Source organism: Calypte anna, chromosome 2 (assembly GCF_003957555.1).
Source record: "Calypte anna isolate BGI_N300 chromosome 2, bCalAnn1_v1.p, whole genome shotgun sequence".
NCBI lineage: Eukaryota > Metazoa > Chordata > Aves > Apodiformes > Trochilidae > Calypte > Calypte anna.
In genome coordinates, this window is record NC_044245.1 from 86,840,512 (window position 1) to 86,855,781 (window position 15,270).

At 40.2% G+C, this 15,270-nt stretch overlaps 1 protein-coding gene across 1 annotated transcript in view; it reads right to left on the bottom strand.

The window, feature by feature from the left end:
- TERT (telomerase reverse transcriptase) overlaps positions 1-15,270 on the bottom strand; it is a 30,453-nt gene extending 15,183 nt beyond the window's left edge. Inside the window, exons 1-8 of the mRNA XM_030445046.1 lie at positions 15,043-15,270; positions 13,324-13,875; positions 11,967-13,284; positions 9,067-9,262; positions 4,702-4,891; positions 2,433-2,615; positions 968-1,129; positions 498-593 (exon numbers count right to left, since the gene is read on the bottom strand). Coding sequence (XP_030300906.1) covers positions 498-593; positions 968-1,129; positions 2,433-2,615; positions 4,702-4,891; positions 9,067-9,262; positions 11,967-13,284; positions 13,324-13,875; positions 15,043-15,270 — 2,925 coding nt within the window. The remainder of the gene's footprint in view (positions 1-497; positions 594-967; positions 1,130-2,432; positions 2,616-4,701; positions 4,892-9,066; positions 9,263-11,966; positions 13,285-13,323; positions 13,876-15,042) is intronic.

Sequence of the window (15,270 nt, forward strand, 5' to 3'; positions counted from 1 at the left end):
GCAGGTTTTTACAGACCCATGTCAGATCATGAGTAATTGTATTAAAAAGCTAATTTAATACACGTGTACAGACACACAGACTGACATTATATTTTTCTCACATCTTTTTTAATGAATGTAGTGACACAAACATTTGTCAGATGCAAAATATTTTGAAATAGGATGTGCTGCTCATGTAATGTCTGGCAGTTACCTCAACCAGATGGATGCCCACTGGAAAAAAGCTAAACCAAACCTACAGACACATCTTTATCACAGATTTAGCTATTTTCATTGTTATTTACATACTCCCTAGGCTCTCTGCACTTTGTAGGATACTGGAATTGTGCACCACACAGTATATTGCACTTGCATGTGCACAGATATACCATATAATTTTACCTGTATGCTAGAAGCATAAACTACTCTATGCCAAAAATTTCAAACCACGTATATACATTCTGCTAATTCTTTTGTAGTGTTATTTTTCATTTGAAAATAAGCTCCCCAACATTTACCTGTTCGACTATGATTGCATTCTTCAACGATTCAGTCTCCTGAAGCTTGGACACAAATTGCTTCATGTCTGGCATAAAATCCTTGAAAGTAGAAACCTGTACATTGAGAGTAAAGAAATAAACGACAAAAGAGATGAAATACTCAGTACCAGATTATTTTATTCAGAGACAGTCAGAGGGCTAGCATTATTGTATTATTTTAATCCAACAATTCTGCTGTTGTTAAAATGAAACATCTCCTGCACATATTTATATTTCCACAACACATTTATCTTTAGGCTTACTAAGGCTCAGTAAACAGTGTAAAAAGCAGCTTTTCTACCTCTGGAAAACATCCCAATACTTTTAAATAAGGGTTTACAGATGACTTGCCTAGTTCATATTGGGACTAAAATTAAACCTATTAACAAAAATACTGCTTGGAAAGAAATTATCTACAGCAGCAAACAGAAGAAATCAGCAAGTCATACATGTCTCTTATAGAACCTCCTGGTTTTTCCACTTGTTGTAATCATAATGACAGCGTAGCGCCGTATGCAGTAGACAGTTCTCTTCTCAGGGTTTAAAATCTGTGAAATCACTTCCACAAGTTTATTGTGAGGAATGGTATCGTAAGCCCTGGACACATCAGCCTGAAATAAAAGAAACAGCTTCCATCATGTATTCATCAGTATCACAGCAAACTGTGGAAAAAGTTTTGTTGTAGTATGTAAGCAAGGCTGAAGGATAAATCAGATAGGAGGTAACTGCATCGTTTAGTCCAAATTTGTGACAAACTCATTGCTTATCTGAAAAACTTTTCCTCACTGGTCAACAAGTTTTCCTTTATGAGGGATAACCAAACCATCAGTTTCATCACGTCTGGTTAACAGAAGATGATACCATACGCAACCTTAAACATAATACTGAACCTTCAATCATTTAACTAAAGTTTATTGCTGATATTTTTATATGTTTAATATATTAAGAAACCTTTCTCCCCACATGACCACTGAGGTGACACTTTAGGCTTTTGGAAAGCTGCAAACCAGAGGGGTTCTTTTATTCCCTTAACCTCATATTGGAATTTTAACTCTGTTTTTACTTGTCATGGTCAAAATCCAAAACCTTCTGAAGAAGCAACAATCTTTGGAGAACTATGTCAATGACAGGAACCTCTGGCATGAAAGACAGCAAGAAACCACGAGAAGTAATTTCAGGATAGGATGACAACCAACATATATAAGCACAGGAAAGGAGACCCACTGTAACATACATAAAACTGTAATTTACAGAGATCTGTATAAAGTGTCCCAATTTAAAAGCTATGATTTGAGCTCAAACACAAGACATACCCTAGACATAACTGAAAGAAAGTGTTAAGAAGCAGCTCTTTCAAACAGCAGGATATGACAAGCACTTGTTTTTTTTAAGTGGGAGAAGAAACTTTTTGGAGAGACTTCAGAGTTCAAGTGTTTGTTTTCAAACAGACTCTAGTGGTACTGAGGTGGAAGAAACCTTTTTTTAAAAAGATGATCAACATATTCAAACCTGCAAAGCACTCTTTTTTTGTTTGTTTGTTTTACTTTGGGAAGATGGCTCTAAAAGCATACATGAGTTTATATTTTTGCCTCATTTTTATACCCAAGTAATTGTAACTGCAAAAAGCCAGTGAAAGTCCAGAAGTGCTGCTACATTACAGAAAGATGGTCAGAAAAATATTCAAGAAAAGGAAGAGCTACTGCAGGGACAGCCCTCCTCCCTTCCCCGAAAACCAACCAATGCCCTACCCCCAGAAAAACAACAAAAGTCTGTGTTAGGTATGCACAAGAGTTTATTGTGAAAAAGCAACAACTATGCACTTAGATCACAGCTATTACACCTACAATATACAGCTATAATCTGCAGAAGCTGACTTTGAAAATTTAGTTGGAACTTGTAAATAAAAAGACATACCTTTACATAGTAGAAATGAGGAATTTCACCACCTGATTCAAGAACCTTTGTAACAAACTTCTTCCATGTCTTGTAGATATCATCCTTCCCAAACACCGAAGACCCGATAAAACTCCTGTTTATAGTCCGTTCATAATTTAACACACTAAACAGATTTTTTAGTCGAGTGTTGTAGTGATGCATCTAAACAGAGACAAAAGAGAATCACCTTAAAGTATGCTGAAGCCTATTAATTCATGCAATATGCAGATTTCACACTGAAGTATTAGATTAAATTAGTGTGTTTACTATATTATTTCGGTCAACTGCAGTTTTCAGAAAGCCAGAATACAGTTGCAGTAACCACCTGGAAGATACAAAACAGCCTCAGAGACTTTTTAAGATTTATTTTTACATTTAAATCCTATGGAAAATATTTTTTTTTTATTGTAAGTGATTATTGGAAATCAAGGTATAATAGTTAAGGAGATAAACAGATGGGAAATAAACCCACCACAAATTAGAAGGTAACCTTGAAAATCATTAATTCTTTCTACCAATGCTTATTGCTACAAGGAAAGCAAGAAGGACGTGCTCTGAGACTTCAGGCTAACTCCAGCTGCATCATCAGTTCAGCTTCTGGAAGTACTTTATTCAAGTACATTAGCAAGGACTGAACTCTCAGCTAAGGCAACAGTAAAATACAGAGTAGCAGTGAAGTTGTGCTGGTTAATTAGCTCTGCAAACACCTTAAGGAAAAAAAATATTGACAGACCTGGCAACAGAAGGATGTTGAAAGGGCAAGCCATACTACTGAGGAAAATAAACAAACTGCCCACATAACATACTTACAAATCAGTTTAGGACTTCAGAGAAACTCTCAGAAATTTAAATACAGAACACAAAAGGTATCTTACTCTCAACAGTAGTATTGTGATCATGATATGGATACACTGGAAATACTGTTTATGGAAGCATTTCAATTAATCTGAAAAAAAATTATTTTTTCACTGGAAAAATGAAGTACAGGTTTCAGTGAAAAGCTGGCAAAACTAAAGCACACTGAAATTGTTTAATGTACCTACTGCCACTGCCTTTAAGACACCTTATCCAACTGTTTTACACAAGGTATGTTCACTCACTGGGGGATCCTGCAAAATGTTTTTGATCAGTATATAAAAGAATGATTTCTGAAAATTAAGTCACTTTCCTAAATTTTAATTGTGATATCTTTTTGTTACATGCCAAGTTCCTAAGAAAAACAGTCAAGAGGGTAGAGTTATAGCTAAAATGTGAATAGAAACAGCAAGATCAGATAATCATCCTCCTTTCCTTCTTAGTGAGACTTTCCCATGATGGTTCAGGATGGTTGTTCTATCACAAAAAGCACACCTTCTGTTACCATGACATAAAGAAACTGAGGACCCATGCAAATTTAAAAAAAATAAGGAAAAAAACCCCCCAAAAAACTACATCCCATTGTGCTGGAAGCCCAGAGCTCATTAATAAGATGGTCATTTTATGCAAGACACTCATCTCTGAGGCAGCCTACCATTTGAGAAGAGAGGTAACAGTACCACTACCTCCTTTTTCATGGAGTTGTGAGAGTTGTTAGCAATCCTTTGTAATTAGTTCAGACCTGTCTTGTTAAAATAGATTATTCTGTGCACTGCATGTTCTGTCCCCATATTACAGTAACTCCCAGCTTCCTTCCTATCTCCCTACTCTGCTCTCTCCAGCTTCCTCACCCTTCTTTGTTCTTCTGCAACACACCCAGCTGATCACTGTTCTGCCCACCCAGTTGACAGTGGCACCACAGTCAATGATCCATGAGCACAATCAGTATTCAGGTAAATCCCAACAGAGGTGTGCCAAAGAGGTATGACGTGCTACTTCAGAATACTGAATATCCTTGAGATTTCCCTCCTTCTGCTCCCAGAGGTGGCCAATGCCTACCTCAACCAGACACAGTTAGCAAGCCTGAGCACAAGGGATGGAAAGAAAAGAGAAAGAAAACATGATTACCTGACAGGCCATGCCATTCTGTTAGCATCATCTCCTTAAGATAGGCTTGCAAACTGAAGTATGTGACTCTGAAATTGGAGGCTAATGAAAATGAAGCACTGGGAAGGGAAAAGAAGCTAAACAGCAACAGGTAGACCTATTCAATCATTCCATTTGAATGTTCCATTTTACTATGTTAAACCTAGTTTTATGTAGCATAAAAAACATCACTCACTTTATTAGCTGCCTACATCAAGCCTATATAAAAGAATAAAAAAATAAAAACCTTTTTTTCTCTGCTTTCCTTGCTGAATACTTGAGCTTCAACAACACTGCTCACTTTTACAATGGGTCTTAGCCCATTCACCTTCGGAATGAACCGGAGCTTTGATGCCATAGGAACATATTTTTTCTGGTGGACAGCTTCAATCTCTTCTGAAGATAAAGCACGCAGATGGACTTTGGCAAAATGGTTTCTAAAACACAAATAGACATTTGATGTAAGCAAGAGGAAAGGCTGCAATTTAAAACATTTAATCTCTATTTCATAACTGAAACAAAACTTTTCATAATAAGACCATTAAAAATACTAACCTCTGCAGAAAGTGATACAGAAGTCTCAATTTCATAACCATTTTAGTCTATCTTAGCAACAATGTAATATGATAGTAAGAGTACACATTTCTTCTTGATGCAAGTTAAGATAAAAAAAAATCTTAATTGACACAAATGAAAATGTAAAAACAAATTAGCCAAGTATATTTGAGTGCTATGATTTTTTTTTTATGCAAGACAACAGGAAGCTGGATATTTCTCATGGTTTCAGAAGTTTGAAAGGCTAGCAAAGTTGAACTGAATGTTCTGAAAACTGTGTTAAAAAAGATACGGGAAAAGCCTTGCTCACTTTAATGGGTTGTTCTAATCTCACCATTTAGGAGACCAACTATTTATTAAAAGTTAGAGCAAAGTGAGGTATGACATGAGGGCCTTTAGGTATCCAGTAAAATCACTGAAAATAACCTATCTGCTGTGCAGCTAAAGCAAAGAGCAGAGAATAATGAAAAACAGAAGGCTCCCAAGTCACAGATTGTGAGCTCTGTAAACCAATTTTACCAGGAAATGTGTTTTTCCCCTCAGAAACCTCCCTCAGGATTCACAGTTCAGTGTAGCTTATCCAAATCAATATTCTCTCATACAATGAGGCAGAAGGAGGTAGTGCAAAGTGGCCTACCTGCAATGTAAAAGACCTACATCCTGCTTCAGAAGGATGAAATGTGCCATTCCAAAAAGCCCTACAGCCTAGTGGTTAGGACACTCCCCATAGAAGTGAAGTGGAACAATTCAAATCTCTTCAGAAGGGCAATGCAAATCTAAATTTGCATGCAGACATTTTTACATCCCACACCAACAAAAGGCTGGCTTAGCAAAAGAAGCCACATTGTCACAAAAGACACTGGACAGTTGGTGGAAACCTGCCAAGCATGCAGGTAAGAGAGGCAAAACACTTCTATATGCCAACACAATTCCAATATAAGATAATAATCCATCTGTTTGGGACTGTCGGCATCTGAGTGATACAGTACATGACAACTAGAAGGTACAGGGGTATCCAGGGCCATCAAGTTGGGCTATTACTGAGCAAGCACTTTGAGGATTTATTTTCAAATTTTGGAATTAAATTCCTGCTACAAATGTAGCCCCAAGTAAAGCAGAACCAGCTACACTTGTCCACAGCTAGAGATCACTATTATTTAGAATGATGTGAAGTCTTTCCTGACCTTACAGAACTTCAAAATGTCATATATATATATATGGATCACTATGATAACTCAAAGAACTACAGTTCAACAGAAACAACTGCATGATCAAATCCCCATCAATTTTCAGTTAATATTTGAGGTGAGAAAAACATAACAAAACAAACAAACAAACAAAAACCCAAAAACCAAACCAAAACCACTACTTAAAAAAATATTACTTCCTCTGAAAGTGAAGACAAAGGACAATTCACCTGCCTCTGACCTGCTGTAGAATTGGATGACACTTTGCCTGTAGCACTATTTATTGCTTATTTCATGACATTTACAGCAGTGCTAATGATTTTGAACATGCACTAATCTAGAGGCCACTAAACCACCCCACTCCCATCTATACACTTATGGCACTCTGATGCATTGGAACTCGGAGGAAGTTGACCAGATGAATCTGCTGTCTTTTAACATCCTGCCTTAATCCAAAGGGGGAAGATTCCTAATTTCTGCAGAACTTTCAATCCTCAGCAACTACTCTGTGTGGCAAAGGGTAGAGAGGGTGCAGTCCTTAGAAAACAGATGCTGTCATCATGAAATTGGGTACATTATTTTTAAAACAACTTTGTATTCCATGGGCTGCCTAACTTGAACCAATTGGATCACTAAATGCTAATTTTTAAGTTGATAACAAGTACTACTTTGAATCTGGGCTGTGGAACTTTAAAAATTAACCGAAAGATGCCTGTGTACAAGAAGTCCAACACACTCTAACCTTCTGTCATACAGCAGATGAACATACAGACAGGTTCCCTCCCATAATTGTGGTCTGTACCCCTGGATGGGGTTTTGCACATGAAGGTCTACTCATACAGTCAGCCCTTCAGGATGGGGATTTACTCCCTAATGAAAATGTAGTGTAAGGCAAGCTCACGAGTTAGGTCCAGGTCTGCTCAGTCCAGCCTGTTTCATCCATCCTCTTTCTCTCAAAGCAGAATGCAAAAGAATGGGAAAGGTATCAGGGGATATGCTTGGCTGTGAATGCCTTCCTGAAAGCAATTGCCACAAGCAGCTCCAGCAGAGAAAGAGGAAGAACTAGGACAGCCTAGAACAGGATAGTTATTAGGACAACAACTAAGGCCACCAGATGCTCTTATTCCAGAGAAGAAGGAAGCCACAGCAGCCTCTGGCAGCAATTCACCAACAGTGACAGAAAACATCACCGAGGTAAGCAGGGATGGTGCCTGGAAAGTCCTGAAATGGCCAAGGAAACACAAGAAGCCCTAAACAGCTGTTTTACACTCTATCTAAACCACAATTTCTCATCCCATGTGAAGTGGGCAGCCTGCCACCTCTGTGAACACAGCATGGTAAATTAGTAGGAGACCTCACATTGCACTCAAAAAAAAAGAGTGCTTAAAGCCCTTGCCTTGTGAGTGGAGCTGAAGCACAACTGCTGAGGTCAGACTAAAGCCCAAATAGCTACCTATCATGTAGCCAACATCAAGTCACCCCTGTCCTTAGGGCATGCCTTTGGCAAGCATGCCAAAGTACTTCCCTGGGATGCTTCCCCAGCTTCCAATAAGGTGCAGTTCAGGGACACCCTGAGCAAAGTTGAGAAGGGGCATTCTGAAAATTGGGAAAAACATCAATTGAAAATCAGAAGAAATGGGATCAAACCAAATTAGGGTTCAGACCACCATGCCCTTACACATTGAGATTTTCTGGGAAAAGGGGTAAAAGGGCTGAAACAGAAAGTATGTTTTCTTTTAATCACATATCCACTATACGTAGTATTATATCCAAATGTAAAAGTTAGTACTTGATGATACTTTGCCTTTAAAGTACATTACAACTACATGAAACACTACTTGCAAGACGAAGGCTATTAGTTTGATGACAAGACAGAGTATGTGGGACTGAAAATTAAATTCTACTACTACAATTTAAATTGTATATTTTGTGCTTCAACTGCAAACCAGATCGAGACCCCAGTAAGTGCAAACACAGATGCAAAAGAGTTGCACTGGAGACATCAATGCTGAAATCAGGGAGCAGCAGGGCAAGAGGGGAAAAATCACACATATAACGTTGCAGAACAGCAAACCACTATCAAAGCAAAAGGTTCACCATATAAAAAGGCCATTAAAACACAAGACATCAAGTACGCCCATTTGCACAGTTCCAAAGCTCTCTCAGACACCAAATATTTATAATGAAAACCAAAGATGTGCAGTGTGGAGATGTGTGCATAAGACTGTTCACTAAAATTGCCTTTCTCAATTAATTGCTTAAAATTTCATCCTACAATAATGCCCCAACTTAAATACAGGCATGCATTTTTAAGACCAAAAAACCAACACGATTTCACAGCCACACTGAAAAATGAGCTGCAGCTTTTAAATTTCCCAACTTTCAAAACTCCCCCCCCCAAAAAAACCCCACAAAGCTACCAGATGAACTTATGAATACAGTACTGCAGCATTTCAGAAGAGGTTTGTTTTGGTTTTCTTTGTTTTTTCAATTAAAGCAGCTGAAGCAATTAAGGACTTTTCCATTAACTTTCCCAAGGTTACTGGGGATTCTGTCACTATGCTTTACGCATTGTTAAAAGGCATAAAAAATTGACTTAGCCAAACAAAATAATCTTCACAATGGATGATTATTGCAAAGGTTTCTCTTCTACCAAAGAATTCTAAACCTGAACCCATTTTCTCACACAAAATATTCCTGAATTTGCAAGCTGTGCACCCTAAAATCACAGCTTGAACTTTCTTTTGAGAAACTGTGCAAATAAAGGGAGGATAAATGGGCAATAAATGAAAGAAGAATTGCAACTTTTCAATACAAAACATGAAATTTTCACATATTCCATTAATGTTTCATTTGTTTTCTAAAGTTACCTAATTCCAATGTTCTGCAACTTGCCCCAAATAAACTTTCGATAGTAGAAAAGCATGTTCTTCTGGAACATGGTCTCGGTGACATAGAAAAATGATCTGAGTAACTCAAGAACATAGGTATTCATCAGCCAGTAGAGGAATTTAGCCAGAAGTTCTTCACGGAAACAATGTTCATAAGCAGGAACAAAGTGATCACCTTCAATAAACAATTCAAAGGTAATTACAGTAAATATCAACCATTTGTATTAGTAATGAAACAGAGCACACAAACAAAAACACACATATCAGTCTTTCCTTCTGTTGAGATAAGTAGAAAGGGAAAAAAAAAGGCAAATACAAGCAATTGCATAGATATTGCTTTGAATTTTCATTGGCATTAAAAAATGGGATCGACCCAAGCTTAAGGTACAAACACAGAAACTAATTTGAAGTAACAAATTGACATGCAGGATACGAATAAATGCCATTAGTAACTCCATTTCTTCCCCTGTGCAAAATCTTTAATGCACAATGGCAAGATTATCATGAAGGGAAAGCTAAAATGCCTGCTACAACATAAAACTTAAAATAAATAAAATTAATTAAAACAGTATGCTGTAAAAATGACAAAATTAAACTGGGCTGACTTGGGGATGAGAATGATATTCAGATTTCCCATTTACAAAAAAATTAATTCAGAGTTAGGCTTTATTTCAGATATCCTGTATAAAACTTATCGGTGGAAAAAAAAATCTCTAAAAAATCACCCTAAGACCATCAGTACTCACAATATTTAGATGGCACAAAAATTATGAATGCAAAATCCTCCTAGATATTGTCCATACTAGGGCCAAATAGATTTGCAGTATTACCTAATTATGAGTGGCTGGGGAATAGAAACAGTGTGTGCTACAACTCTGAGTTTTAGCCAGCTTCCAACACTTTTTCTAATTCAATTTAAGAGTAGAATATAGAAAAAATACAACAGGATAATGTAAAGAAATTATACAGAAATACTATTTTAGCTGCATTGCAGAAACTATGATTATGGCACAAATGTGTTAAGAACAGCTTAATTCTGACAGAACAGAGCTAAGGTGTAAACTGGAAACTTTTAAAACGGGAATAAGTTTCCATTTCTCTATCCTGTTTGGTTTTGGTGCACTTCAGGTCAGAGGCATTTTCATGTATTTACAGCACCTAAGAAAAGACTACCATAAAGAGATAAAACAGTGTTCACTTCAACAGAAGGCAGGTAACATCAGTGACAAACCCCCAGTGATTGTTAGAATATTTTCCAACTGAAGAGTTGCAATATGCAGTTCTAATATAAAAACTAAACCAGGATGTTAAAAGCAGGTGTCCCAGAACTATGCAACTTGCGTTCCAAGTTCCTGACAACAAACATAAATGATGAGTAAGGTTCAGTGAACTGAAAATAAACCATTAGTAATACTTTTGGGAAAAAAAAACCCCAAACACCTACTGTGCAGCAAAGCAATTAAATATGTTTAAACTTTGAGCATAACAGAGTTGTTTCATGAAAATTAAAATCAAGCCTATGTGTTGCTTTCCCTGGCATAAGGCCAGAGAATAAGATGGTATTACATTTTTTTAAGACAATATGTTCTAAATGAATATAATCAAATGTAAAGTTTACAATTATAAAGTTTTTAAGTGTTTAGCTCCTCAGCATTTTGAAAACTCCTTTTTAATAAACTGCTTCTGAATAAAGACTCAATATATATGCTAGAAATAACAGTTTCTTATGGAAGTGCAACATGTTCTCTCTTTTCCATCTGTTCTTCAACATCAGACTTTCTACTTTCCTCACAATATTACAAAGAATGGTAGTAGCCTTATCAAACCTTTTAAATAAAAGGAATACCATTTTCAGCTCACATAACTGTAGGATCACAACACATCATTAGGTAAGCATAAATACTGCAAACACACTAGTTAAGGAAGCACAATCCACTTTGTACAGATGGAGAAGAGCAGCTCAGGAAAACGACTGTACGCTTTAGATCCTACAGCAATCAACTAAAGAAAGAACAACAGCTTCAGCAAGATTTAAGTGCTGGGCTTGTGCCTGAAGAAAGAGTTCTTCAAGGAAACCAGATTTATCTGTCATAATCTGAAAAGAGGACTAAACAGACAGGATCTGTACTGAATTTGCAGCAATCAGCTGATGCTCTCATGACAGCCTTCAGACACCTCAGTCTGGTGATCTCTGTACCACCCACTAGGCAGCTTGATGTAGTGCCCAGTAAGGGTCTCTTGTTCCCAAAAAAGGGCTCTAGAAAGGTGACACGTCAGGCAGCCCCTGTATTTCACGGGTCCCATGCTTATGCCTTTCTCACACAGCTGATGTGAGGAGGAAAGTGTGGGGATGGAAACATGCTATGGGAGGAAGGTTTACTCCCGTAGCTGAGGAACACATGCCTAAGACACACAAGTGTCTTGGTTTGCTTTAGTTCTGAAGGTTTATGGTAACCAACAGGCAGTCTGCATTTGCTCCTTACATGCATAGGTCATTCTTTAGTGAATTTTTATAGTTACTGCAACGCAGAGATTGCAGTGGAAGGGAAAGAGTTTTGTTGAAAGACTCAGGTTCTAAATTCGTGTTTATGAAAATGCCATTCTATCAAACACAAAAAGCATGAATGAAAACAATGAAAACACAAATTCCAGAAGGAAGACAAGCTTAAGTGTTCTTCCACCATCAATTACAAACAGTACTAAGTTTGCTCTCCCAACTACGCTTATTACCATAAACCCAACAACTCTGAACCCAGATTCAACACCCTCACCTTCCACAGTAAAAGTGAACACCACTCATCTGACACCTTGTACCTTACCTTAACCCGCCTCAGTTGGACATGACACACCCTCACCACTTAACACTTTAATGTAAGTACCTTTGACTAGACGAAGCCACATGCAGTCATTCACTCTCATCTTCCACATCAACTCCTGCAATGAAAGCTTAGCAAACTTCCCCATGGAAATGAACGCTTTCACATTTTTTAAGAACCGGCACTTGTTGTGGTTTGAACCCCAGAGCTCCATGGGGATGACCCGCTCCAGGCACTCCCTCACAAAAATGTACACCTGCCAGTGGCTGCTGTGCTGCTTGAGGAGTGCCCCAAGGGCTGAATCACACGCCTCTCCTGGGCTTCGCTCCTCACTCTGTGACTTCTCAAGCACCCGTTTCGCAAGAGACGCCCGTAAGTTGCCCGGCACATCAGTGCAACCAGATTCACATCTGCTGCTTGTCACAGCAGCAGTAGTTGGCTGCTTCCCAAACTTTTCTGCTTGCTTGTGAACCTCTGCTTCCCCGGGCAAAGCTGCCCGAGAAGGCAACTCGGCTTTTCTCACACTGGTTTCAGATATCCAGACAGGGCAGTTTTTTTTCAAGATAACTAAGTAAGGGCACTTTCCATGGTTCTTTAACAGTTTCTGAAATGTGTGTCTCATTTGCCAGTAGCGTTTGGGCAACCTCTTCTTTTTCCAGTTGTGGTGTGGTAGACTTTGGTTGTGCTTTTGCTCCGTAAGATTTTGGCTTAAGAATATAGTTTCTATAAGCCGTCTTCCACCTGCCTGACAGCCCTGCAAGCGGTTCAGTAAAAATGATTTAGGAAAACATTCTTGGAAACTCCTGCTAGAATACAGAAGCAGCTTCCTGTCAATGTATACTGCAGAGCGCAAGAGTAGATTTGGCAACTTCTTTCCCAAGGAAGCTAGGTGACCTTCCTGCCTTCTGCATTGTGAAGAAATGACCTCCTTGGGTTTGATTTGTGCAGAATCCAGTGGAGATTTACACACATGCATCTCTACTCCTTTCCTACGGGATTCTGCTTGCACTTCAGCGCTGGACTTTAAAGGTTTCTTACTCTGAACTCCTTGCAGAAAAGATCTTTCACCTGTCACACACTTCTTCCCATCATGAGATGCGTGAACTAAAGAAGAACCAGACATATCAGTGTTACTTCTTTGAGAAATGTGCTTTCTTTTAATGAGGCTTACAGATTGTGATGCTACATACCCAGTTCCATATCTCTTGGAATTACTTTGGTTTACATCAGGAGTAAGAGTATAAGCCCTTTCCTCTTTCTGTTTCTCCTCTAATTTTGCTCTCTTAGCTGGAATTTCAAGTTGTTCCCTATCAAACTTCCTTTTTAAAGATGGTGCTGTAGCTGACAAACACAAACTGGAGCTACTCTGTTTTTCCAGATGCTCAGTAACCACTCTGATCTGTTTGCTTGCTTTAGAAACAGCTTTTACAGAATACCGGTAGCTGGACAATAAGTTTTGCGTCTTGTTATTTTTTTTATTTCCCATGCTGGAGATATTAGCTTCAAGTCTTTGTCTGCATTTCCACCAATAAGATTTTGAAAGATACTGCCTGTGAAACACAAGCCTTCTTTGCATGTAGTCAAGCAATCTACTAGGTCTATGCTTTGAAAACCTTTGTTTAACAAACACTGGGGATGGGTCTACATTATGTGACATAAGTTCATAAACTGGTTGCCCACAAACTTGGTAACAATTGCTAGGGGGAACCAGCATAAAGAGTGCACAGTGTTCCAATAAATACATCATCACATCATCCCCTATCCTGCTCAGCAGTGTTTCCCAGAGGCCGCTGATACGCATCGTTTCTGTTGCGGTATTGGGTAGGTAGCTGTATATATTTGAAGATGGCATGATTTGGAAATTAGAACTGTTTTCATCCAGCACGGAGTATCCATATGCCAGAACGTTCTTCTTCCTTTTTTCACACAGTCTCTGAACAACTCTTGTGATGACTTCACTCTGACTAGATAACTGGAGAAATAAAGAAAAAAAGAAAATTAGCTTTTGTCACTGGCTCTTCCATAAGCCACAACATATGCTTTAAATAAACAGCCACACAAGATACACCACCCTAGACATCAGCTTCAGCTCCAATCTCTTTTGAAGCAGTATTAACGATCCACAAGTGCCATGCCCAGAAAGGGAGATTTTCATGTGTAACACAAGCAGTGTGGGCCTACAACTTTAAGGAAGTCTTTGTAAGGTCTGCCCTTTTGATCCTGGTTTTCATACACCAGGAAACACCTCGCACTGCTCCCCTCAGCTTCCTCAGCAACCAAGACTCCAAGGCGTTCAGGTCACTCAGCCCGTAGATACTTCACGTACTGGTAGATACGTGCTCATGCAGGCTCGAACCTCCAGGGAACTAATGCTGATTTTTCTTGATGCCTCCATTTCCTTTTACATAAAAAGTCCAACTACTACACGCCTCTGCCCATAATTCTAAAACGCGCTCAACAAGCTTGCAAAGTTTGTTTCCTACCGTAGCACGGTTTGGCTCACACAGGCAGGAGCTGCGAGATAAACGCCGCCTTTTCTCTGAAAAGTTTCTTCTGCTTCAACACCGACCCGTGAGCAGTTTTCCCCCCTCCTCTTTAACTTCTCTCAGTGGGAAAGTAGCATTTTTTCATTTCCAGTTGCTCCCCGGCCACATTTGGTTTGGTCGCTCTTACCCCACAGTGGAAGCCGAGGGCCGGCGAGCCTCAAGGGCCCGGACCCTTCCTTGTTATCCGCCGGCCGGCACCAAGGCTTTGCTCGCCCTCGCTTCCCCCTGAAGAGGGAGGGGTCCAGCGACCCCCCAGTGCTCCACGCTGGCTGGAGCCGAAGCCGAGGGGGCCAGCCCGGCCACGAGGGGCGAAGGGCGGCTATCCCCGCAAACACATGGAGGACAGGAAGCGCCCTGCCAACAACCACCGCCTGAGCTCCGCGCCCTCCCTGGGGCCCCCCGGGGCCGGCACCAGCCCTGACCGCTGCCGCTGGACGCCGGGGGAGCCCCAGGACACCATCCTGGTGCTCCGGGGCAGGGTGCTCGCCCGAGCCCCCGGCAAGGGCTCGCTCCTCGAAGAGGGCTGAGCTGCTGCAGCCGCCCGGGGCCCCATGGAGGTGGGAGCGGGCGATCCCCTACGCCCTGCCTCCTACCTGCTGGAAGGTGAGGGGCCGGGGGATGGGGCGGGCGCCGCGGGGGACGCACACCAGGCATTCTCCCACGAAGGTGCGGTAGCAGGGAGCGTCGTCTCCCCGCAGCACCTCCGCCTCCCCGGCGCCGTTCTCCCGCAACCGCCGGATGAAGGTCTCCAGCGGCACAGCCTCGGCGTAGCAGCCGCGCAGCGCGGCCACCACCTCCGCGAAGGGCTCCGCGCCCGCCAT